Source organism: Mustela erminea, chromosome 1 (genome assembly GCF_009829155.1).
Source record: "Mustela erminea isolate mMusErm1 chromosome 1, mMusErm1.Pri, whole genome shotgun sequence".
NCBI classification, from domain to species: Eukaryota; Metazoa; Chordata; class Mammalia; order Carnivora; family Mustelidae; genus Mustela; species Mustela erminea.
Genome location: NC_045614.1, coordinates 8,760,276 through 8,786,556, shown reverse-complemented (window position 1 = coordinate 8,786,556; position 26,281 = coordinate 8,760,276). Strand labels below are relative to the sequence as shown.

At 43.2% G+C, this 26,281-nt stretch overlaps 1 protein-coding gene across 1 annotated transcript; it reads left to right on the top strand.

Annotated features, from left to right (window-relative positions):
• The first annotated feature begins 1,565 nt into the window (after nucleotides 1-1,565).
• Nucleotides 1,566-26,281, top strand: LOC116572757 (zinc finger protein 791-like). The gene is made up of 5 exons (XM_032312036.1): nucleotides 1,566-1,751; nucleotides 21,336-21,457; nucleotides 21,793-21,919; nucleotides 22,104-22,164; nucleotides 23,318-26,281. Exons 2-5 carry the CDS (start codon nucleotides 21,455-21,457, stop codon nucleotides 25,050-25,052), a joined length of 1,926 nt encoding a protein of 641 aa, XP_032167927.1. The 5' UTR covers nucleotides 1,566-1,751; nucleotides 21,336-21,454; the 3' UTR covers nucleotides 25,053-26,281.

Genomic DNA, 26,281 nt, shown 5'->3' with positions numbered 1-26,281 from the left:
TTTCTTAATGTCTGTTGGCTGACACCTGTAAAAGCCTCATTCCTCCTCCTCCTTGTGCCCTGCATCTGAACAAGGTGACAAGAAAGTCCGGCTGCTCACTGCTCTGGTGCCGACAAGACATTCCATCCCGGGAGGCCCTGCCCTTGTGCCCAAACTCTCATTCTAGACAACCCTGGAACGTCAAGAAAACCTAGGACAGGCTCTTTCCCTTGCAGTTTTTTTTCCTTTTTCTTTCTTTAAAGACTTTATTTATTTATTAATTGGGGGGGTAGAGGGAGAGGGAGAGTCTTAAGCAAACTCAGTGTTGAGTGTAGAGCCCCAACATGGGGCTCGATCTCATGCCTCTGAGATCAGGACCTGAGCTGAAACCAGGAGTCAGTTGCTTAACTGTGCCACCCAGGTGACCCCTTTCCTTGCTCTTTCAAGGCACTTCCCACCTGCTTGGGAGGCCTGCCCTCCCTGGACACTTCCATAATCAAAGTAACTAACCTTTTCATTTGTTCCCGGAAGGGATATGTTGTCAACCAAACCTAGAGTGACCCCCACCCCCCACCCCCAGCCTGACTCTTCAGGTGACAGTTACAGGAGGGGTAACATGGTATATATGTTGTAATACACTTTACTTAATTATTCTATTAATAAATAGTCCAGATCTTTTCATATCAATACGTGCCACCCTTTGTTTTCAAAAAAAGTAGGTACGATAATGAGTTTATGCAAAAAATTCTTTCTAAATAGACAGTTGGATTTTAGCCAATTTTGCCACCAAAACCATGAGTAAAAACTCAGATTGCCAAATTACAACAAACATAAACAAATTGTGTTCTTTTCAAACAGAATTTCTTAAGATGTTTATCATCACATATATTGAGGAGAGAATGTAGAAAATGTTTTGCGGTAGGATTTGCTAATGATACAAACATCCCCGAAGTCATCATCAAGATTCCTAAGTGTGGGCAGTAGTGAGAGTCTCATGTTCCCCTCCGTGGCTCGCCTCTGTCCTGCCCCTTCGATGACCGCTGTCCCCATGCTTTATCCTCGGTACCTTCACCGTCTCTTATTTGTCCCTAAGCGGTTTCCTCCTTTGACCTTTGAGCAGGTAAGTATCCACAGAATGACGCTGAAAGGCTTTCCAGTGGGTTTTTGCCTCAGTAGGTCTCTGACCTGCGAGCACCTGAGGCTTCGGGGCTGGTCTAGGACTGTGGGGTTCAAACCTCCCAGCACGCTAAGTGGCCCAGGGCTTCGAGATTCTTTCCATACAAACGAGTGCGGTTGGGGGGCGTGGTGGGCAGAAGACTCCCTGATGGCAGACGGTCCAGGATCCAAATGGAACCAGACTCCGCACTAAGTGAGGTCACTTGGGTCCGTGTTTGTGAGGAAGGGTCCCGGCTCCGTGAGTGGCCTGGCGGCCTCGCGGTTCAGAGCGAGGTCCTCGCAGAGACCAGGTGGCAGCCCGCCGCCCGAGCAAGGTCGACTCAAAGACGTGACCTCCGCCCCGCTGTCACTCAGGCGGGCGGGGGCGGGGCCTCGCGAACGGCCCAATCAGGGGAGTCGCTGGAACGGTACGTGCGGGCGACGCGCTGTGGACGGTGGGGACTGGGTGCCGTCGCCGCTGTCCGGCTGAGGCTCGCATCACCTCGCGCTGTCCTGAAAGGCTTGGGCAGCTTCCGCCACATCCTCTGTGGCCGTGAGCTCCGCCGGCCGCGGCAATCGCATGGTGGTCTACCCGGTACCCCAGAAAGCAGGCAATGGTGAGTGTGCGGGGCCGGGAGTCGGGAGAGGGGGGCGGTGGGACCGGCTGGAATCGGTCGAGCGGGGGAACCTGGCTTCCCCGCGGTGAACTCCGGAGGGGACCCGAGGCCGCGGATGGCGCGGCACGCAGCGCGGGGCGCCCCGGCCGCAGGAACCCATGCCATCCTGTCCCGTCCCTGCGTGGCCGCGATCCCCTCAGATCGGGCGATGACCACAGGGAGGGTCATCAGGGGACGGTCATGCCTCGGTCTCCCAGGTTCGTGCGTGGGAGATGCTGTGGTCTGTGGGGTCTCCTTCCTCTCTCCCTGGGGGGACCCAGTATCCCTGCACTTTTCCAAACACTTGGGGAGTAGGGTCTCAAAGTCACGACTCTGTGCCCCCAGCCTAGCTCTTCATGGGACTGGCAATAAATGCCTCAATTTCCAGATCTTTCCGTGTTTTCTGAAACGCCATCTTTCCTCTCCAGTTCAGAGCATCATTATTAACTATTTGTTCTCCGGGATGCATTTCATATTACGCAGTATTTTATCATTTACCCACAGAGCCATGGATGGCTCTTTTTAAAGATTTATTTTTGTGGGTATTTTACATGAGAAGAAAGCGGAGAATAACCACCTGGAACTGTTTTATGAAATCTTTGTGTCCCGACCCCCAGCAGGATCTTTCCTGGACACTGACATCCTGTCGGATGTCCTTTGAGTGGAGGTTCTTCCTTAAAACTTTCCTGGTGATCTGTCCTGTCAGCATTGCCCCTCCTTGCATTTGTCATTCTGAAAAGATTTATTCACTTGAGACTTCACTTGGGAGACAGTATAAAGTATTTCCAAAAAGGTGAATTTCAGAAAAAAAGAATTATTCCTTCGTATTTGTTACAGTTAGTTCCCTTTTTTCTTCTAAGTGGGTACAGTAATATTCTGAGATCTTTTAGTTCTTTCAGGTGATTTTAAATGGCATAGCAGGGCCTAGACCTGTGACAATAAGTATCCCAACCCAGTTATTTACAAATCGGTTTATTTTCTTGGAAATAATGGACATTTTCATTTTCTGATAGTAGAAAGTTGGTTTTCTTGTTGAACTAGTACAATTCCTTAAAATTTTCTTTTCTCCTTCACACATAAACACTGATGTGTGAGATTTTGCGGGATTCTTGAACCCCTGGGTTTCTGTCATTTAAATGACCAGTGGTGGTTGGGATCGTTGTGATTGGGGAGCAGAGGCCTGGGACCAGTAACTCCCAAGCTGAGACCAGCTCTGAGCTGGCAAAGGCACAGGGCGTTTTCTCAGTCCTGGATGTTTTTGCATGTTTGGGTTTTGCATCCGTGATACAGGTGCACTCAGAGTGGAATTTGTGTACTGAGAAATTGTGAGAGTCTGGAGTTCTGACTCCTGGACAAGATGTTTATGAATTTGGGCATTTATTAGGGTCACAACCTTAAACTGAATCTGCCTGAGAGTTTCCTTTCCTGGGGGAGGAAGTTCCCATAAGCTTCCCGGAGAAAGGAGGGTGTGTGGGGCTCCCAGAGCCCATTCCTGCAGGTTCTTGGGTGATCCTCTCCTGCACCGGGGCTGACCCCCTGTGGAGGTGCTGTCTCACCTGGGAATGTCTAGAGCCCAGCTTGGAAGTGGGTTTAATTTCTGAATATGGGTTTTCCTTCTTAGCTCTGGGTAAGCAGGCTGCTTACCTGAGTGGCCTTGAATGTTTGCATTTCTTTCCGTGGCATTCTTTTTTATCTGTTGCATATTCCAGTCCTTTCAGTCTAGTCTTCCTTAGTAGTTTGCAGTTTTATATCCTGTCTGAATGGGTACGATTTTTTATTTTTATTTCTCTGGCTTGGAAAATGTAAGTTGATTGAGAAAAATGTGTGAGGCAAGAAAATCTTGAAACCAAACAATTTTTATTCCTTTTAGGCACAGTCTCAAGCTGTGAGGTGGGCATATTGAAGTTCTCAGGCACATTTTTTCATCTTTATTATTTTTTAATATAAATATTTTATTTTGGGGGCGCCTGGGTGGCTCAGTGGGTTAAGCCTCTGCCTTTGGCTCATGTCTTGATTTCAGGGTCCTGGGATCGAGCCCCGCATCGGGCTCTCTGCTTAGCAGGGAGCCTGCCTCCCTCTCTCTGCTGTTCTGCCTACTTGTGATCTCTCTCTCTAATAAAGTCTTTTATTAAAAATATTTTATTTAAAAATAATTTTTTAAAGATTTTATTTGACAGAGAGAGAACATGAGAGGGGGAAGGTCAGAGGGAGAAGCAGCCCCCCTGGTGAGCAGGAAGCCAGAGCTGGCCTCAATCCTCGGACTCCAGGATCATGACTTGAGCTGAAGGCAGTCACTCAACTAACTGAGCCATCCAGGTACCCTAAAGATTTTATTTTATTATTATTTATAAAAGATTTTATTTATTTATTTGACACACAGAGAGATCATAAGTAGGCAGAGAGGCAGGCAGAGGGAGACAGGGGAAGCAGGCTCCCTGCTGAGCAGAGAGCCAGATGTGGGGCTAGATCCCAGGACACTGAGATCATGATCTGAGCTGAAGGCAGAGGCTTAACCCACTGAGCCACTCAGGCGCCCCTAAAGATTTTATTTTTAAGAAATCTCCACATCCAACTTGGGACTCGAACTTAAAACCCCAAGATCAAGAGTCGCATGCTCTACTGATTGAGCCCGCAGGACACCCCTCATTTCTCACATATAGAGCCGTTTTTGTATGTGCAGGTCTCCAGGGAACTTTGATGTTTAAAAGGCTTTACTATTTTTTAAGGCAAATGAATTTGTTTTAATTGATGTCAGAAAAACTACCCGAGCTTATGTAAATCTTAAAAATCCTAGTAGGTTTCAGGATTTAAATGCAGTCCCCTAATGCAGTGCAACATACTGTTCATTCCTGACAGTATCCCTAGTGTGACATATGGCAGAGGGACAAACTGTGGTGTCCCTTGTCCTTTTAGTTAGAGCACTGAAATTTTTCATTTTTTATGGGCTGCACTTTTATACTGGCTAGTACTTAAAGAATTAGATCTTAGAATGATATCCTGTGTAGAAAAGTTTAAATTAATTTTTTAAAAAGATTTTATTTATTTGACAGAGATCAGAAGTAGGCAGGCAGACAGAGAGGGGGAAGGTGGCTCCCTTTGGAGCAGAGAGCCCGATGCGGGGCTCAATCCCAGGACGCTGGGATCATGACCTGAGCCGAAGGCAGAGGCTTTAACCCACTAAGCCACCCAGGCATCCCAAGTTTAAATTAATTTAAAATTGAATTTAAAGTAGCAAAAGTTGAAAACACTATTAAGTAGTAAAATATAGTGTATATAAGTTTGTTTCTTTTGTATTAATTGCATGCTAAGGATTACAATTCTTAAAAAACTAGTAGACCAGAAAAAATTTCAAGATACGAAAAGACGAGAGTTCAGGGTTTTTTTGTTAGAGCATTTTATGTTTACGGAAAAATTGATCACAAAGTACAGAGGTCCCACTTGACCTCTCTGCATCCACAGTTTGCAGTATTTTTTACATCTCCTGTTCCTGTGGTGTATTTGTTACAACTGATGGAGCAGTAGTCCTGGCCTGAAGTCCGCTGTTCATACAAACATAGATGTTTTGTATTCAGTACAATCTGTGGGTTTTGGCAAAGGTACAATGACAAGTGTCTATCATTTCTTTTTAAGATTTATTTACTGATTTTGGAGAGAGCACGTGCATGTGTGGGGAGAGGCGGGGTGAAGAGGAGGGAGAGTGAGAGTCTCAGGCCGACTCTGCTGAGCGTGGAGCACGGCGCGGGACTCCATGCCAGGACCTGAGATTGCGACCTGCGCCAAAACGAAGAGTTGGGCGCTTAACCAACTGCTTCACCAGGCACCCCGTGTCCATCATTTCTCTCTAGTATAGAATAGTCTCTTGCTTTCCTAAAAATAGCCTGTGCTCCCCCTGTTTGTTCAGTCAGCATTCCCTCCAACACCCCAGTCTCTAACCGGAAAGATTTTTACCGTGCAGAATGTCCTGCGCTTGGAAACTGCGTTTCACCTTGTGCGAGTGTCTTCTTTCACTTAATATACTTTAAAGGTTCCTGCTGGTGTTTTGTTGGCTTTATCCTTTAGTTCTTTTGATCACTAAGCAGTATTTGTCACATGCATATATCATGGGTGTTTGCTCATTCTGCTACTGTAGGATATCCTGCTGAACTCTTGGCAGTTATGAATAAAACATCCGTAAACATTCATTTGCATGTTTCTGTGTGAGTACGAAGTTTCAGTTAATTTGAGGAACTACCAAGGAGTATGATCACTAGATCCTTTGGTGAGAGTATGTTTAGTTTTATAGGAAACTGCCTGTCTTCCTAAGTAAGCTTACCATCTTCCTTTCCTACCAACAGTGAATGAGATTCTTGTAGGTTTACATCGTCACCCGTGGTTGGTGTTCTGAGTGTTTTGAAAAATTGTATCCTTATAAATAAGTGTCTAGTGACACCCATTTATATTCTAATTCCCTGATGACATTAGAAGTTAAACTTCTTTTCATATGCTTATTTGCAGTCTGTGGTGTACAGTCTTTTGTGGTATGTGTTCAGATCATTTGCTTTTGTTTTAATCATTTGCCCATTTTAAATTGGATTGTTTGTCTTAGTTTTAAGAATTCTTTGGACATTTTGGGTGTCCTTTATCAGATAACTGTTCTGTAAGAATTTTCTCCCTGTATGTGACTGTTCATTTTATTTTTCTTTTTTCAAGATTTTATTTTTATTTGAGATAGAGTGAGAGAGAGAGCACAAGCAGGGGGCGCAGCAGAGGAAGAGGGAGAAGCAGGCTCTCCACTGAGCAGGGAGCCCGGCACGTGGCTGGATTCCAGGACCCTGGATCATGACCTGACCAAGAGCAGATGCTTAACCCACTGAGCCACCCAGTGACTATTCATTTTCTTACCACTCTATTTTGTAGAACAGGATTTTTATTTTAATGAAATTAAACTTCCCATTTTTTTCTTTCATGGATCTTGCTTTTGGTATTGTATCTTAAAATACATCAGTTAATCCAGGATCATCTCCTATGTGATCTTTTACGAGTTTTTTTTTTTTTTTAAGATTTTATTTATTTGACAGACAGAGATCACAAGTAGGCAGAGAGGCAGGCAGATAGAGAGTGGGAGAAGGAAGCAGGCTCCTTGCCGAGCAGAGAGCCCGATGTGGGACTCGATCCCAGGACCCTGAGATCATGACCTGAGCCGAAGGCAGCGGCTTAACCCACTGAGCCACCCAGGCGCCCCTTTTAGGAGTTTTTAACTTTAGATTTACAATATATTTTTGGTTGAGTTTTGGGAAAGACATAAGGTCAGTGTCTAAATTCTTTTTTTGTTTGTTTGTTTATCCTTTGCATGTGGATAGCCACTCTTTCTAGCACTGTTTGTTTAAAAGAATTTTTTCAGGGCGCCTGGCTCCCTCAGTCCATGAAGTATTCGACTCGTAATCTTGGCTCAGGTCATGGTCCCAGCATCCTGGGATTGATCCCCACGTTGGACTCCACACCCAGCACAGAGTCTGCTTCAGATTCTCTCTCTCCCTCTGCCCCTACCCCTGCTCATGCATGCGTTCTCTCAAAATCTTTTCTTTTTAAGATTTTACTTATTTATTTGACAGAGATCACAAGTAGGCAGAGATGCAGGCAGAGAGAGGAGGAAGCAGACTCCCTGCAGAGCAGGGAGCCTGATGTGGGGCCTGATCCCAGGACCCTGGGATTATGACCTGAGCCAAAGGCAGAGGCTTTAACCCACTGAGCCACCCTGGTGCCCCAAATCTTTTTTTTTTTTAAAAGGCTTTTTCTCTACGTATTGCCTTTTTGTCCTTTATCGAAGGTCAGTTGACTGTATTTGTGTGAGTCTGTAGGAAAACAGTTGACTGCTGCTTCCTTTTTGTTTATACCGTGAAACGCTTCCACAGTTTAAGTCTAGTTAACATCCTTCATTGCACATAGTTACAGTTTCTTTACTTAGCATAGAACTTTTAACACCTACTCTCTTAGCAGCTTTCAAATATTCAGTGTTAACGGTGTTAAGAGCTGTGGGTACCATGTCGCATGCTGCATCCCGTGACTTATTTTATTACCATAAGGTTTTTTTAAATTTAATTTAATTTTATTTTTATTTTTAAGATTTTTTTTTTTTTATTTGCGAGAGAGAGAGAGCATGAGAGGAAAGAGGTCAGCGGGAGAAGCAGACTCCCCACTGAGCAGGGAGCCCGATGTGGGACTCGATCCCGGGGCTTCAAGATCATGACGCTAGCCGAAGGCAGTTGCTCAACCAAATGAGCCATACAGGCGCCCCTATGACCAGAAGTTTGTACCTTGTGACTCCCTTCACCCATTTTCCCCACCCTTCACCTCTGGCAACCACCAGTTTGCTTTGCGTATGAGTTTGTGTTTTTGTTTTAGTTTTTATTTTTTTGTAGGATTTATTTACAGAGAGAGCTTGTGTGCACGCATGGTGGGGAGGGGCAGAGGGAGAGAGAGTCTCAAGCAGACTCTGCCTAAGCACGGAGCCCGACGTGGGTCTTGATCTCACGACCCTGAGATCATGACTGGAGCCAAAACCAAGAGTGGGATGCTGAACCGACTGTGCCACCGGCTCCCCTGTGGTTTTGTTTTCAGATTCCATGTATAAGTGAGATCATACAGTATTTGTCTTTCTCTTCTGACTTTTCCTCGTAGCATAATATTCTCAAAGTTTATGTGTTAAAAATAGTAAGACTTTGGGGTGCCTCAGTGGGTTGAGCCTCTGTCTCTCGATTTTGGCTCAAGTCGTGAGATAAGGCCCCACGTGGGGCTCCGCACCCTGGAGCCTGCTTAAGTTTGTCTCCCTCTGCCCTTCCTGCTCTCTCAAAGGGGCAGTATTTTATTCTTTTTCATGGCTGAATAATATTCTATTAATATATATCAGTTTGTCCATTGGTGAACACTTGTTTCCATATCTTGGCTATTGTAAGTAATAATGCAGTGAATATAGGTTGCTTATATTTTTTAGAGTTAGTTTTTTTCTGATAAATACCCAGAAGTGGTATTATTGGATCACGTGGTCATTGTAGTGCACAAAGGTTCCCTACATCCTCACCAACACTTGCTATTTGTCTTTTTGATGCCAGCTGTTCAGACAGGTGTGAAGTGATAGCTCATTGTGGTTTTGATGTGCCTCTCCCTGGTGATCATGACATAGAGTACCTTCTCATGTACCTGTTGGCCACCTGTGTGTGTTCTGTGGATAAATGTCTGTTTAGATCCTCTGCCCGTTTTTGTTTTTGTTTTTGTTTTTTAAAGATTTTATTTATTTATTTGACAGAGAGAGTGATCACAAGTAGGCAGAGAGGCAGGCAGAGAGAGGGGAGAAGCAGGCTTCCTGCTGAGCAGAGAGCCCGATGCAGGGCTCGATCCCAGGACGGTGAGATCATGACCCGAGTTGAAGGCAGAGGCTTTAACCCACTGAGCCACCCAGGCGCCCCTCCATTTTATTTTTTAATTGGGTTCTTTTTTTGGTGTTGAGTTTTAGGGGTTCTTTATGTATTTTGGATATAACCCCTTGGATATAACCAGAGATACAATTTGTAAATAATTTTCTCCCATCGAATAGGATTTCTTTTTAAGGATGATTTAAGGATTTCATTTAAGGATGATTTCTTTTGCTGTGCAGAAGCTTCTTAGTTTGATATAGACCCACTTGTTGACTTTTGCTTTTGTCGTCAGATCTAAATAGTCATCTTTAAGATTGATGTTAAGGAGCTTATCACCTGTTTTCTTCTAGAAATTTTATGGAGTCATGTCTTACACTCAACGTCATTAATCCATTTAGAGTTGAGTTTTGTGTATGGTGTAAGAAAGTGGTCCAGTTTTCCCGGGACTGTTTATTGGAGAGACGGTCCTTTTTTCCATTGTAAATGTTTATTTCCTTTGCTGTAAATTAATTCACCACAGAGTGTGGGTTTATTTCTGTATTCTCTGTTCTATTCTATTGATCCGTATGTCTGTTCTATGCCAATGCCTTATTGTTTTGATTACTAGGGCTTTGTAACACAGTTTGAAATAAGAGAATGTTATGCCTCCAGATTTTTCTTAAGATTGCTTTGGCTATTCAGAGTCCTTGTGGTTCCATGCAGATTATAGGACTGTTCTATTTCTGTGGAAATGCCATTGAGATTTTGACAGGGATTGCATTGAATCTGTAAATTGCTTTAGATGGTGTGGATATTTTAACAGTAGTAATTCTTTCAATCCACTGAGCATGGAATATCTTTGCATTTATTTTGTGTCATCAATTTCTTTAATCAGTGTCTTACAGTTTTCAGTATATATGCCTTTCACCTTTTTGATCAAGCTTATTCCTATTCTTTTTGATGCAATTGTAAGTGGACTTCATTTATTTATTTTAAAAAAGATTTTATTTATTTATCCGAGAGATAGTGAGTGAGCACAAGCAGGGAAAGCAGCAGGCAGAGGGAGAAGCAGGCTCCCTGCTGAGCAAGGAGCCCAATGAGGGGCTCCATCCCAGAACCCCGGGATCATGACCTGAGCTGAAGGCAGATGCTTAACCAATCTGAGCCACTTAGGTGTCCCCTGGACTATTTTTTAAATTTTATTAAGTTTTTCATTTTAATTTCAATATAGTTAAGATACCTTTAAATATTTTTATGGAGTTAAGGTGGATTGTTTTCTTAATTTCTGATTGTTCCTTATTAGTGTAGAGGAATGTAACCATTTGGGGTTTTTTTTGGTGGAATCTTTAGAGTTTTCTGTATACAGACAGTTCCCAACTTAATGATGGTTCAGCTCAAGATTTTTTGACTTTTTGATGGTACAAACGCGACATACATGCAGTAGGAACCATATTTTGAATTTTGATTTTTTCCGTTCTCAGTATGCAGTTCCATGTTCTCCTGCCCTGCTGGGTGGCAGAAGCAGCCCCAGCTGTAGCTTCCAGTCAGCCCCACAATTGTGAGGGTAAATGACTGTTACTGTTAAAACCCTTCTGTCTCTATACAACCAGTCTGGTTTTTTTTTTTAAAGATTTTATTTATTTATTTGACAGACATATCACAAGTAGGCAGAGAGGTAGGCAGAGAGAGAGGAGGAAGCAGGCTCCCTGCTGAGCAGAGAGTCTAATGCGAGGCTTGATCCTGGGACCCTGGGATCATGACCTGAGCCGAAGGCAGAGGCTTTAACCCACTGAGCCACCCAGGTGCCCCAACCATACTGTTTTTCACTCTTGGTATGGTATTCAATAAACAACATGAGAAATTCAACACATTGTTAAAAATAGACCTTGTTGGGCACCTGGGTGGCTCAGTCAGTTAGGTCATGATCTCAGGGTCATGGGATTGAGCCCTGTGAAGGGCTCTTCACTCAGCAGGGAGTCTGCTGGAGAGTCTCTCTCTTGCTTCCCCTTTATCCCTTCCCCCAAACAAATCTTTTTTAAAAAGGCTTTGTAAAAAATAGGCTTTGTAAAAAAAAAAAATTTGACTTTGTGTTAGATGATTATACCAACTACAGGCTAATGTAAGTGGAGTATGATTAAGGTAGGTGACACTAAGCTTGTATGCTCATTAAGTTAGGTATATTAAATATATTTTCAGTATTTTTTTTAAAAAAATTTCATTTGAGAGAGTGAGAGCACATGAGCTGGGGAAGGGGGCAGGCAGAGGAAGCATACTCCCCACTGCGCTGGGAGTCCAGCTTGGTGCTTTGGTCCCAGGACCCTGAAATTATGACCTGAGCTGAAGGCAGGTGCTTAACCTTCTGAGACACCCAGCTGCCCCTACATTTTCAATTTAGAGATATTTCCAATTAATGATGTATCAGTACATAACACAGTCATAAGTTGAGGAAGATCTGCAGAATATCCTATCATCTATAAACAAACCACTTCACCTCATTTTTTCTAAACTGGGTACCATTTTTCTTTTTCTTGCATAATTGCCCTGGTAGAACTTTCCAGCTTTGTGTAGTGGGCATCCTCCTCTTGGTCCTGATCTTAGTGGAAAAACTTTCCGCTTTTCAGCACTGAGTATGAGGTTATCTGTGAGCTTGTCATGGCCTTTACTATGGCCTTTATTATGCTGAGGTATTTTCTCTGTATACCACTTTGTTGAGAGTCTATCATAAATGGATATTGAATTTTGCCATATGCCTTTTCTGCCTCCATTGAGAAATCATGACTTTTGATCTTCATTTTGTTAATACGGTTTATCACATTGATTTGTAGATGCTGAACCATACTTGCATCATGGAATTAATCCCACTTGATTGTGGTAGATGATCTTTTTAGTGTGTTGTTGGATTCACTTTGCTAGTATTTTGTTGAGGACTTTTCTAGCTTATGTTCGTCTGGGATACTGGACTGTAATGTTCTTATGGCATCTTCTGGTATTAAGGTAACACTGGCCTCATAAAATTAGGTTGGAAGTATTCCCTCCTATTTTTTAGTAAGCGTTTGAGAAGGATTTGGTATTACTTTTTCTTTGAATGTTTGGTAGAGTTTACCAGTGAAGCCATCTGGTCCTGGACTTTGATTTGTTGGGATGCTTTTGGTGACTGGTTGACTCTTTTTACTAGTAATCAGTCTGTTCAGATTTTCAGCTTTTTCATAATTCAGTCCTGATATGTATTTTGTTTCTAAGAGTTTATCCATGTCTTCTAGGTTGTCCAGTTTTTGGTGAATAATTGTTCATAGTAGTCTCTTATGACCCTTTGTATTTCTGTTGTACCAGTTGTAATGTCTCCTCCTTCATTTTTTTTATATATTTGAGTCCTCTCTTTCTTTTCTTTTAGACTCTAACGAAAGGTCTATCCATTTTATTTATCAAAAAAAAAAAAAAAACAAACAAAACAATAGGGACACCTGGGTGGCTCAGTTGGTTAAGCGGCTGCCTTTGGCTCAGGTCATGATCCCAGAGTCCTGGGATCGAGTCCCGCATCCCAGCTCCCAGCTCCACAGGGAGTCTGCTTCTCCCTCAGACCCTCTTCTCTCTCACTGTCTCTCTCTCAAATAAATAAATAAAATCTTAAAAAAAAAAAAACCTCGGGCGCCTGGGTGGCTCAGTGGGTTAAGCCGCTGCCTTCGGCTCAGGTCATGATCTCAGGGTCCTGGGATCGAGTCCCGCATCGGGCTCCCTGCTCAGCAGAGAGCCTGCTTCCCTCTCTCTCTCTCTGCCTGCCTCTCTGCCTACTTGTTATCTCTCTCTGTCAAATAAATAAATAAAATCTTTAAAAAAAAAAAAAACCTCTTAGTTTCACTGATTTTTTTTTTCTATTTTTAATTTGCATTTTGTTAATTTCCACTATGATCTTTGTTATTTCTTCTTCTAGCTTTGGACTTTTTTCTTCTTTTTCTAGCTCCTTGAGGTATAAAGTTGGATTTATTTGAGATCTTTCTTGATGTAAGCATTAATTGCTATGAAATTCCTTCTTGGAACTGCTTTTGCTGCATGTTGTAAGTTTTGATATGTAGTATTACCATTTTCATTTGTGTCAAGGTATTTTTTGACTTCTCAAGTTGATTATTTTCACCTGTTAGTTTGGTAGCATGTTATTTCATCTGCACATATTTGTGAATTGTCCAGTTTTCTCCTTGCAGTTGATCTGTAGGCCCACCATTGTGATTGGAAAAGATGGTTGATGTGACTTTAATCTTCTTTAGTTTATTAAGACTTGTTTTGTGGCCTAATATATGATCCATTGTGGAGAATGTTCTATGTGCATGTAAGAATGTGTATTCTTTTGCTTTTAGATGGAAATGTCTGTTAAAAATGGGTCACTTAATTTCCTTACTGTTTTTCTTTTTTTCTTTTTTGGTGTGGATGATACATCTAATGATAGTTAAGATATTAAAGTCCCCCACTATTATTGTATTGCTGTTTCTTCCTTTAGATCTGTTACTATTTGCTTTATATATTTAGATGCTCCTATTTTGAGGGTATAAACATTCACAAGTAATATATCCTCTTATTCATGCCTTTATCATATAATGACCTCCTTTGTCTCTTATAGTCTTTGTCTTAAAGCCTATTTTGTGTCAGACAAAATAGCTAGTTTTTTTTTAAGATTTTATTTATTTATTTGACAGATCACAAGTAAGCAGAGAGGCAGGCAGAGAGAGAGGAGGAAGCAGGCTCCCTGCTGAGCAGAGAGCCTGATGCGGGGCTCGATCCCAGGACCCTGGTATCATGACCTGAGCCGAAGGCAGAGGCTTTAACCCACTGAGACACCCAGGCGCCCAGTCCATTAACATTTTAAAGTAATTATTGGTCGGTATGTACTGATTGCCATTTTGTTCACTGTTTTCTAGCTCTTTTTGTAATTTGTTCTTTTCTTGGTTCTTTTGTGATTTGCTGATTGTCTGTAGGACTATGTTTAGATTCCTTTCTCTTGTGTGTGTTTACTATCTGTCTTTGCGATTCCCATGAGTTTACTAGAATAGCTTATGTTTATAGTAATCTAAGTTGATAACAATTTAAGTTTGAGTGTTTTCTAAAACTCTGCATTTTTATTCTACCCCCATTTTATGTTTTTGATATCACAGTTTGCGTTTTTGTGTCTCAGTTAACAAGTTAGTATAGTTATTTTCATACTTTTGACTTTTAACCTCAACTTCATATGATTAACCTCCCACCTTTACATTAGTCTGAATTTCACTACATATTTACCTTTAATGGTGTAATTTGTACTTTCTTATTTTCCTGTTACTGATTAACATCCTTCCATTTCAATGTAAAGAAGTCCCTTTTGCATGGCTTGCAAGGCCAGTCTAATGGTGATGAATTCCTTTAGCTTTTGCTTCATTGGAGAACTCTTATTCTCCAATTCTGAAAGCTTTACTGAGTTGAGTTTTCTTTGTTAGCAGTTTTTTTCTCTTTTTAGAAAATATTTTAGGGGCCTGTGTGGCTCAGTGGGTTAAGCCTCTGCCTTCCGCTAAGGTCATGATCTCACGGTCCTGGGATCGAGCCCCACATCAGGCTCTCTGCTCAGCAGGGAGCCTGCTTCCCCCACCACCATCCCCCGCCTGCCTCTCTGCCTCCTTGTGATCTCTCTCTCTGTCAAATAAAAAAAAAAAAATCTAAAAAAAATTTTTTTACTTATTTTTCAGAGAGCATGAGCTAACACAAGCAGGGGGAGTGGCAGGCAGAGGGAGAAGCAGGCTCCCCAGTGAGCAAGGAGCTGGATGTGGGGCTTGATTCCAGGACCCTGAGATCATGAACTGAGTTGAATGCAGATGCTTACTCAACTGAGCCACGCTGGCGTCGCTGGCACTTTTTTTTCCTCCCCCCACCCAGCACTTTGGATATGTCACACCATTCCTTTCTAGACTGCAAAGTTTTTGCTGAAAAAATCTGATGATCTTATGGGAGTTATCTTGTACATAACACGTTTGGTTTCTCTCTCTCTCTTGCTGGTTTTAAGTGCCTCTCCTTATACTTTAGCTTTGACACTAAATGTAGTGCTTCTTGGTGTGAGTCTCATTGGGTTCATTGTATTTGGAGCTCTCTGGGATTCCTGGATTTGCTGTCTGTTTCCTTCTCCAGGTTAGGGAAGTTTTCGGCTATTATTTAAGTTTTCTGCTCCTTTCTCTCCTCTTTGGGAATCCAATAATGCAGACATTGGTCAACTTGATGTAGTCCCTTAAGTCCCTTAAGTTGTCTTCACTTTTTTTCGTTCCTTTTTCTTTATACTGTTCTGATTGGGTAAGTTCTGCCCTGTCTTCATTTTTCAGTTCAGTTCTTCTTCAGCTCTATGACTTCTGTTTGGTACTTTGTTTTCTTCTGCTTGTTGGAATTCTTTCTTTTTTCATCCATTCTTCTCCTGAGCAAGGTGAGCATTTTTATTACTGTTATTTTGGACCCTTTATCGGATAAATTACCTATCTCCTTTTTGTTAAGGTCTTTTTCTAGGGTTTTATATTTTGCTTTTTGGGGGAATACATTGTTCTGTTTCTTTGGTTTCCTTGACACTCTCTTGGTTTTTATGTGTTAGACAAAACAGCCCCCTCTCCCAGTTCTGAAGGAATGAACTCATGGAAGAGAGCCCTTTGTTGTCTCTCAGACCTTTGTGATTGTCCAAGAAGGCTACTTGTAATTGCTCCCAGTAACTGAGGGTGTGCCAAGGCCTACAGTGCCCCAAGAGGAGGATCTCCGTCAGCATCTAGATTCAGGCTGATTAGAAGGCAGACCCTCAGGCAGCAGCTTTTAAAGTTTGCAACATAACCTCTTGCAGGTGAAGACTGGGAGATGGACAGTTCTGCCTGCTTCCTCTGCTCTGAGCCGTGAGTAACAACCAGTTAGGAATGTTTTCTTTCTTTGGTCCCAGGGCATTGACTGTAAGCCCTGCTGGCCACCAAGGGCAGGGTGTGAAGGGACTCCAGGGCTTCTATACAAGCTCTTATGTTGGACATTCATATGGCCTGGGGGGCTGGAGGGAGGACAGAGGGAGCACGGGAAGATGGTTTCCACTTATGAGGAGATGAGGAGAGACCGTGAAGTATCCTTCAAACGGAGAAGGTGCTTTGAGACCAAAATCAAAACAGGCCACTTCACACAGCTGACAGAGTTGTATTCCGGGTAACTTACTGAAGGAAGAGCGGTCAGAGGCTGGGCCACGGCAGCTGCATAGCTGTCCACAAGCCCAGGCCTCAGTCCACAGATTTTATAGAGGAAGGGGACACACGGAGGGACACTGTAGCGAGATCAGAGGGCTGCACGTACCTCAGAGAACATGCATGCCCCCGACTGACTACTGACCTTTCCTCGGCTCCTGGGGCACCACCTGTGTGCCAGGAAGGGGGATGGCAGTGTTATCTCTGCCAGATGGGTGAAAGGCCAAAGCAATTCTCCCCTCATTCTGGCCTTGGTGGGCATTCCTAACGTGTGTATATTAATCTCTGAGGGGCCAGGAACACGAAGCCCAGCTTTGGAGGGCCAAAGCTGGAGTCCGTGTTGGCAGCCCTCCCACACTGCTGTCTTCCCCAGCTTCTGGTCCTAGGTGTGTGTTTAATTAGAAGCTACGAAGGTAAACTAATAGGCCTCTTTCACAGAGACTGGGTGCCTTTCTTTGCTGTGCCCTGGGAACGGTGTGGCCAGTTCAGAACTCTTTCTGCATTCCTTACAGTCTCGTGGGGCCCAATGGGCGTTAGCCCTCTGACCACCAGAGCCAAGCAAGCGAGAGGGGTTTCCTGGGCAGCAGAAATTTTCTGCAAAAATCAAGAGTGTCAGGCAAGGGCACATACTCCTGGGAGATACTGGAGAGCTGGAGGGAGACAGAGGAGGAGCGCAAAATTGTCTGTTTTGGGAGGACATTTCAGTAAGCCCTTAGATGTGTGTTAAATCAGATTCCTGTCTTTCAAGCTGACACTTTAAGATAAGCAAGAAGACTCGTGTTTTGTTTTGTTTTTTGTTTTGTTTTGTTTTAGAGCAGGGAGGGGCAGAAGGAAAGGGAGAAAGAGAATCCTAAGCAGGCTCCATGCCCATCTCACGACTTGAGCTGAAATCAAGAGTCAGATGCTTAACCGAATCAGCCACCCTGGCACCCCCAAGCAGGCCTCTTCAACAGAAAAGTGGGGGTGCTTTTCAGTCAACTGCCTCTATGCCGGGTCCTGGGCTGGGTGAGTCTGCACACGTGAGTCTTTTAATAACTGTGTCAGGTTGTGTAGCCTTCTTGGTCCCATGGATGCAGGCTCCATTGGCTTTCAAAGGTAGATGTTTGGGGGCTTATCTTCAAGTTCAGGTCTTAAAAGTTGGGGGTACCAGATGTGGTTCAGAACCTTCATTCCTCAGGGAGAAGCTTGGGATTCTGAGTTCCCTCCTGACTGTGGGTTCCTGCACACGTTGTGGGTGATTGTGGGTGGGGTTTATGGCAAGATTGTCTGTCAGCCTTTCTGACCTGCCTTCCTGTGGGTTGTTTCCTCATTCAACAGTATGCAGGAGTTGCTTAGCTAGTTTTGGGGGTTTGGATTTTTCCAAGGAAATTATTCCATAGGTGGGTGTAGATTCAGTGTGTCTGTGGGAGAAAGTAGGTAGAGGGTCGTTTCATGTCACCGTCTTGAACTGGACTATTTTATTCTGCTTAAGGTTTGTTCTTTATTGTTTGCTCAAGTAGTAGCTTACATTACTGTCGATTTTTTTTGCCTTTATTTGTTTATTGTTAAGGGGTATAAACTTCCTGCTAGGCTCCTACAGTTGCTACACCAGACAACTTTTAATAAATTCTATTTTCATATCATTCAAAATAATGATTTCTTCAGACTTTTTTGCTCCCAGTATTTAGAAGTTTTTATCTCCATGTCTTTGGGGTTTTCCAACTACTTTCCTGTTACTGATTTCTAGATTAATGCTGCTGTTTCCTGAGAACATAATTGTAGGATTTCTGTTGTTTCAAATTTAAGGTTTTTTTTAAATTTTTTTTTCTCAACGATTTTATTCATTTATTTGACAAAGAGAAAGAGAGATCACAAGTAGGCAGAGAGGCAGGCAGAGAGAGGGGGAAGCAGGCTCACTGCTGAGCAGAGAACCCGATGCAGGGCTCAATCCCAGGACCCTGAGATCATGACCTGAGCCAAAGGCAGAGGCTTAACCCACTGAGCCACCCAGGCGCCCCACAAATTTAAGGTGTTTTATAGCCCAGAAGGTGGTTTGTCCTGGTGAGGGTTGCATGTGCACTTGAGAAGAATGGAAATTTGCTGTTCATGACATATCCCATGGATTTCAATGAAACCTGTTGCTTACTGGTACTGTTCAATGTAACTAGTCTTTCCTGATTTTCTTCCTGCTGGAACTTTTGCGTTACTGATACGGGGTTGTTGACAGGCCCATTTTTTGCCTAACATATTTTGCTATTCTGTTATATATATGAAAGGGTTGTTAAATTTTCTTGGAGACTTGACCCAGTGATCATTACATGATTCCGTCTTTATCTGAAATTTCCTTGCTTTGACATAGGCCTTGTCTGAAATTAATCTGCTCTGCTGGCTTTCTTTTGGTTACTGTTGGTGTGGTACATCTCTCTCCCTCCTTTTATGTATATTTGTGTCTTTATCTTTAGTTCTTTTTAATGTGCTGTTACAGTATCCTTCAGCTGTAGGATTTAGACCATTGATGTTTAAAGTGGTTATTGATAATGTTGATTAGTAGCTACAGTGCTTTTTACTCTTTCTTGTTGTCCTTGTTTCTTTGGCTTCTGCCATTTTTCTGCCTTCGTTGGCTTTAATTAAACATTTTCTTTCTTCGTAGCATATCAATTATAGTTTTGTTTTTTTTTTTAAGATTTTGTTTTTTTATTTGACACAGAGAGAGAGAGATCACAAGTAGGCAGAGAGGCAGTCAGAGAGAGGAGGAAGCAGGCTCACCGCTGAGCAGAGAGCCCGATGTGGGGCTCGATCCCAGGGCCCTGGGATCATGACCCGAGCTGAAGGCAGAGGCTTTAACCCACTGAGCCACCCAGGTGTCCCTCAATTATAGTTTCTTAACTTTGTTTTCCCGAGTTTACCTCATGTCAGAGTATTCCTAATTTTCCCCTGGCCCATGTAACATGGTCATTCATTTCACTTACCCGAAAGCTTATTACTGAATGCAAAAGTGAGGTCTATCAGATTTGTTAGTAAAAGAAAAGGTATTTTACCTTCATTAGTTTCTTTCCTAATGCTCTTTCTTACGTACCTCCCAGTGAATTTCTTCTCGTGTTCTTTGAAAACCAGGTGCACTCGTGTCAAATTCCTCAATTTTTGCCTCAGAAAGTCCTTATTTCTTCTTCATTTTTGAAGAACAGTTCTAACCGAATTGTAGGGTGGTGGTGGTTTACTTTTCAACACCTGAAGTGTTTCACTCCAGTCTCTTTCTTGCTGAAATGGTTTTGGAAAGAAGTCCTGTTTGATTCTGACCTGCGTTTCAGTGTGACCGAGGTTGGTTCCTCCCCTCGCACGCCTGGCTTCCTTCACTGTATTCTCTTCATTTTGTATTTTTCTGCAGTTTGAATAGGATGTGCTTGAATTTGCGTTTTCAGTTGTTTGGGGTTTTCTTTTCCCCCCTTCATTTTCCCTTTTGTCTTCTCTTAGCTTCTCTCGAATGGTAGGAAGATTCACTTTTTCTGTTCCTTTCTGCCTTTCTTTTCCATCAATTAGTCCCATTTTGTGTATTTTATCCTTGTCATTATCCCAAAGTTCTTGGAGAGTGTGTTGTTCTTTTTTTTTCCCTGTTTGCTTAGGCCCCAGTGAAACATTCTTCTGAGGACAGGCCTTGTTAAGAATAGAATATTCTGGGCATATTTCAAAATAGCTTCTTTTTTGTCTCCAATTTTGAAGACTGTGGTTTGCCCTGTGTCCTCAGTTCTCTGGGGGAATCTAAGAAGAGTTGTTTCATTTTAAGTTTTTTGCTTTTTCCTTGTGAGGGAGAGACTGCTTCTGAGTTCATTATTTGACAAACAACAACCAGATCTCTGGCTCTGATTTTTTTTTTTAAAGATTTTATTTGTTTATTTGACAAACAGAGATCACAAGTAGACGGAGAGGCAGGCAGAGAGAGAGAGAGGGAAGCAGGCTCCCCGCTGAGCAGAGAGCCCGATGCGGGACTCGATCCCAGGACCCTGAGATCATGACCTGAGCCAAAGGCAGTGGCTTAACCCACTGAGCCACCCAGGCGCCCTCTGGCTCTGATTTTTGATGCTTGATGTGTACAGCTTTGAAACTCCTCCCTCCTCCTCCCTCCTTGGTCCGCTTCTATCCAAGACAGGGAGAAAGCCTAGTGCTTCCTGCTTTGGCAGCGGCAAGAGGTTCTGTTCATACAGGCTCCTGCCCTTGTGTGTGAGCCTTTAGTCCACTCAGAGCCTCAGGAAAAAAGTCTGCCTGCTTTTCCCTGGTCTCTCAAGCCATTTCATGCCAGCGTGAGAGGCCTGCCTTCCTCCCCGGAGACCTCAGTTCCGGAGTGAACATGCTTATCCCCTCGCGGCAGTAGCTGGTGTCCTCAGCTGAGGGATTCCTGTACTCGGGGGTTGGCTGTGGTGCTTCTGTGCACCACGTCGCAGCTCATAAATGAGAGAAAATGAGAGGGGGGTCCCCTCTAGAGGGACTGGTCGGGAACTTCCTCCTGAAATTGGAGGATGGAGATTTTATGTTCTCTTGGAGGAGAGCACTGCTGAATCCCTTATTTCCTCCTCATGAACAGACTCACCATCAAACCATTGTGGATGCTCGTGAGCTCCCTTACAACCCGCAGCTCTTAACGTGTTCGTCAAGGTTAGCCTGGGCCAAGGACGCTGTTATGGTTTGACCAAAAAGAGTTCTTCTAGCACTTTCTTAACTCAGCATGTGTCCTAAAAAGTGAGAAGCAGCCCTGAGGCTCATTGGACGGGGTTTCTGTGGAGAACTCTGAGCCGTCGCTTCTGAGTAACTTCTGGCTAGGTGAACGGGACGGAGATACGGAAAAACGGATGCAGTAAGTACCGCAGTGGTGCAGAGTAGGGCTTCTGCACAAGAATATTTGCCTTTGTCCAGCTACGTCTGGCTACCTCTGATGGCCTGGAGGACTTCCGGCCGACACGGAAAGCTGATCCTTGTTACAAGTTGCATTTCCACAGGCCTCCGGGACGCTCGTGGCTGGTGCTGGGACTAGAACAAGCCTCCTGTTCTTCACTGTGTTTTACTCATTAAAACCTCGTGCAGACTCGAGCCCGTGCGTCATGGAGTGCTGAGTTAAATGGTACGTAAGAAGGAAGGAGATGAGAACGTCCTTCTCAACAATAATGAGTGTGCTTAAAATAATACTGGTCTCATTTGTATAGCATTTCGCTCATTCCTCCAAGGTGCTCTGGACCCCGCCATTAGAGAACAGTAACATTTCAAGTGATCACAGTAACGATGAGTAAATAATTTGCATGTGTTCATGATACTGTTAAATTTATGAGGAAGTGGAAACAGAAAGTAAATTCTCATGGCCAAGACGTAAATGTTTGGAGACCACAGAATCACATACATAACACAACCTTCCTATAAATTGGGTATAAATCCCCAGTGCTGTCATTTGGGATGTTTTAGGATTCAGTGACCTTTGAGGATGTGGCGGTGAACTTCAGCCTGGAAGAGTGGGTTTTACTGGATTCTTCGCAGAAGAAACTTTACAGAGATGTGATGCGGGAAACCTTCAGAAACCTGGCCTCAATAGGTAAAGATGATGACATTCTTACTGAACATTAGCAGTTAGAGAATAAGTATTTCTTGCTCATCAGTCTTGTTCTAACATGTGGGAAAAGCATACATTAGTAAGCTAAGCTCACATAGACCTAAAATCTAGTAATTTTTTATAATTTCTAAAAACATGGAATTATTTTTCTCCATTTGCATTTTAGGGAAAAAATGGGAAGATCAAGACACTGAAGATGGGTACTATATGCAGGGGAGAAAACTAAGGTGAGTCACACAGTATAGCAGTGTCCCACGTGAGAATCCTTCTGTGGCATGAATTTTTTTTTAAGATTTTATTTATTTGACAGAGATCACAAGTAGGCAAAGAGAGAGAGAAGAGGAAGCAGGTTCCCCGCTGATCAGAGCACCCGATGTGGGGCTCAATCCCAAGACCCTGGGATCATGACCCGAACCGAAGACAGAGGCTTTAACCCACTGAGCCATGCAGGCGCCCCGGCATGAATTTTCAAAAACCAAATTATTCAGAGGTGCCAGAGGCTCAGTCAGTTCTATGTCTTCCTTCAGCTCAGGTCATGATCCCAGGGTCCTGGGATGGAGTCGCATAGGGAGCCCTGTTTCTCCCTCACCCCCTGCTTGCCACTCCCCCTGCTTGTTCTCTCTCTGTCAAATGGATAAATAAAATCTTTAAATAAATAAATAAAGCCCAAAGTGTTCAAATTTATCCTTAAATTTTTTTTCACTGAAAATATTTACCTAAATAGGACATAGGTGTTCAGTGTTTGCAAAACTGTCCACTTGGAAACAGCGTAAAGAAAATCCCTGTATGTTGAGATCCCTGGGTGGCTCAGTCTGTTATGTGCCTGCCTTGGGCTCAGGTCACGATCTCAGGGTCCTGGGATCAAGTCCTGCATCGGGCTCCTTGCTCAGTGGGGAGCCTGTTTCTGCTTGCCACTCCCCCTGCTTATGCTCACTCACTCTCAGTCTCTAATAAATAAACAAACAACCCTGTATGTTAATAATCTTTGTTTATGTGATAACTGTGGTCAGTTCTATTTATGAAACATTCAGTCTATTAACTTTCAAACACTTCAGAAAGGGCAGGAGACCTTCATTTTGCTGTAAATTATAAAAAATGTAATTCTAGGGGCACCTGGGTGGCTCAGTGGGTTAAAGCCTCTGCCTTTGGCTCAGGTCATGATCCCAGGGTCCTGGGGTTGAGCCCCGCATCAGGCTCTCTGCTTAGCAGGGAGCCTGCTTCCTCCTCTCTCTCTGCCTGCCTCTCTACCTACTTGTGATCTCTGTCTGTTGAATAAATAAATAAGATATTTTTTAAAAAAAGATTTTAAAAAGTGTAATTCTAGTATCCTGCTAATACAAATAACCAAGAAATCATTCATATATTTCTCATTTTTTACAGAATTCATATGGTAGAAAAACCTTATGAAAACAAAGAGGATCACTGTGGAGAAACCATCACCCAGACTCCAGATCTTAATCTGAACAAGGAAAGTACTTTTGGAATAAAACCATCTGAAGGTCCTCAGTATAGAGAAACCATCACCCAGACTCCAGATCTTATTCTGAACAAGAAAACACCTTCTGTAGTAAAATCACCTGAAGGTCATCAGTGTGGAGAAACTATCACCCAGACTCCTCCAGACCTTAGTCTGAATAAGAAAAGTCCTTCTGGAATAAAACCACCTGAAGGTCTTCAGTGTAGAGAAACCATCATCCAGACTCCAGATCTTAATCTGAACAAGGAAACGCCTTCTGGAGTAAAACCATGTGAATGTAGCGTGTGTGGAAAAGTCTTTGTGCGTCATTCGTCCCTTAGTAGGCACATTAGATCTCACAGTGGACATAAGCCATATGAGTACCACGAATGTGAAGAGAAGCCATACAAGTGTAAGGAATGCGGGAAAGCCTTCAGTTACCGCAAATCTGTTCACAGACACGAGAGGACTCACACTGGGGAAAAGCCCTACGAATGTCAGGAATGTGGGAAAGCTTTCACGTGGCTCACGACTTTCCGAAGACACATGATAACTCACACAGGAGAGGGACCTTACAAATGTAAGGAATGTGGGAAGGCTTTCAGTTGTTCTACTTCGTTGCGAACACATGAGAGAACTCACACTGGAGAGAAACCCTATCAGTGTAAACAATGCGGTAAATCCCTCAGGTCCCCTCTGGGTCTGCGAATACATGAAAGAAATCACACTGGAGAGAAACCCTATGAATGTAAGCAGTGTGGGAAAGCCCTCAGTTGTCCCAGTTCCTTTCGAAGACACGAAAGGACGCACACTGCAGAGAAACAGTATGAATGTAAACAGTGTGAGAAAACCTTCAGCTCCCCTCTAGGTTTGAGGATACATGAAAGAATTCACACAGGAGAGAAACCTTATGAATGTAAGGAATGCGGAAAAGCCTTCATTTCTCTGTCAAGCATTCGAACCCACATGATCACACACACTGGGGATGGACCTTACAAGTGTAAGGAATGTGGGAAAGCCTTCATTTGTCCCAGTTCCTTTCGATCTCATGAAAGGACTCACACTGGAGAGAAACCCTATGAATGTAAACAGTGTGGGAAAACCTTCAGTTGGCCCAGTTCCTTTCGAATACACGAAAGAACGCACACTGGCGAGAAACCTTATGAATGTAAGGAGTGTGGCAAAACCTTCATTTATCGCACAACCTTTCAGGGACACATGAGAAAGCACACTGGAGAGAAACCCTATAAATGTAAAGAGTGTGGGAAAGCCTTCATTTCTCCCTCGAGCGTTCGAACACACATGATAATGCACACTGGAGATGGACCTTATAAATGTAAGGAATGTGGGAAAGCCTTCAATTTTCCCAGTTCCTTTCGCATACACGAAAGGACTCACACAGGAGAGAAGCCCTATGAATGTAAACAGTGTGGTAGAGCTTTCAGTTGTTACACGTCCTTTCGGACACATGAGAAAACGCACACTGGAGAAAAACCCTATGAGTGTAAGGAATGTGGAAAGGCCTTCATTTATCGCACTACCTTTCGAGGACACGTGAGAATGCACACTGGCGAGAAACCGTACAAATGTAAAGAATGTGGAAAAGCCTTCAGTCGTCCCAACTCATTTCGAAGGCATGAGCGATCTCACACTGAATAGAAACTTCCTGAATGTAAGCAGCGTGGGAAAAATGTCAGTGGACCTTCATCCTCACATGTGAAAGCCCCACGGGAAAGCAGTCCAACAAATATAAGAAAGGCTGATACACATGAATCCCTATGTAATGTTCCAGAACATTATATGTAACCTCAATCATTGTAAAAGTTATAAATATATTGTATTTATCAGTGCCTCATTCTTAAAGTGGATCTCTGGACTGTGGATATTTACTACTTAATTTCAAAAATGAACATTGAGGTGAGATAATTCTGTAAGTACTCTTTTTACTGTTGTTTAATGATTAATAGATACTTGTTTTCTCCTCAAATCAGTAACATTTTTCTCTTTCCATTTTGGAGTCTGATGCATGGATGAATCGAGGTGGTTTCTAAATGTGTGAGTAGGTTTAATTTTAAAATAATGGTTTAGAATTGTTGATAAATGACATTTTGGTATTTGTTGGGATTTTCCCACTGGCCGCCTCTGTCAGCTACTGGATCTCCATTACCCATCAAATATTCCATCTTTCTTAGGAGAAAACGAGTTTTTGTCACCTGGGTAATGTGACATTTCCTAGAATCTGTTCCCTTCGTGATTCTACCTGTAGCCTCACTTGCATGAGGTTTGGAAGGCCGGAGTACTGGAGGCGTTAGGTTTCAGAGCTGACAGACAGACAGAAGCTGTATAGGAGCTTGGAGGATAACCTGCTTATAACCTGTTTTCCTGATCGCTTGCCCTGCCAGTCAAGAGTGCCCTCAAAACCACAATTAACTGCCTGACTTCCATTTCTCAGAGGTCCAGGTTTCCACATACACCTTCACATGTTCTGCATCAAAGATCCACCACAGCTTGGATTTTCCTGCCAGCGCTCGTGCATCCAGGCGACTAATTGGAGCTTTCATGGTTGGGAGTATTCTCTGCTGCTCAGACTCTCCTCTCCTCTATACTGCATTCATTTAAGGTCTAATTTGTGTAGTAAACACCTTGTTTTGGTAATACTGCTAGTGACCACGTGTTCCTGATTCCACTGCAATAGCTACAATGATGCCATCCAAAAGAACCACCTTGGACTTTGGTCCTCTGCTGTGCCCCGACTGTGAGAACTGGCCCCTCCCCCGTATCAGGCTGATTATGGATGTTTCCCTTAGTTCACAGCTGTGTGTAGTTCCTCAGTGTGTCTTCCAAGTATGTTTGTATGTGATTAAAAGCAATGCATTTGTCAAACAAAA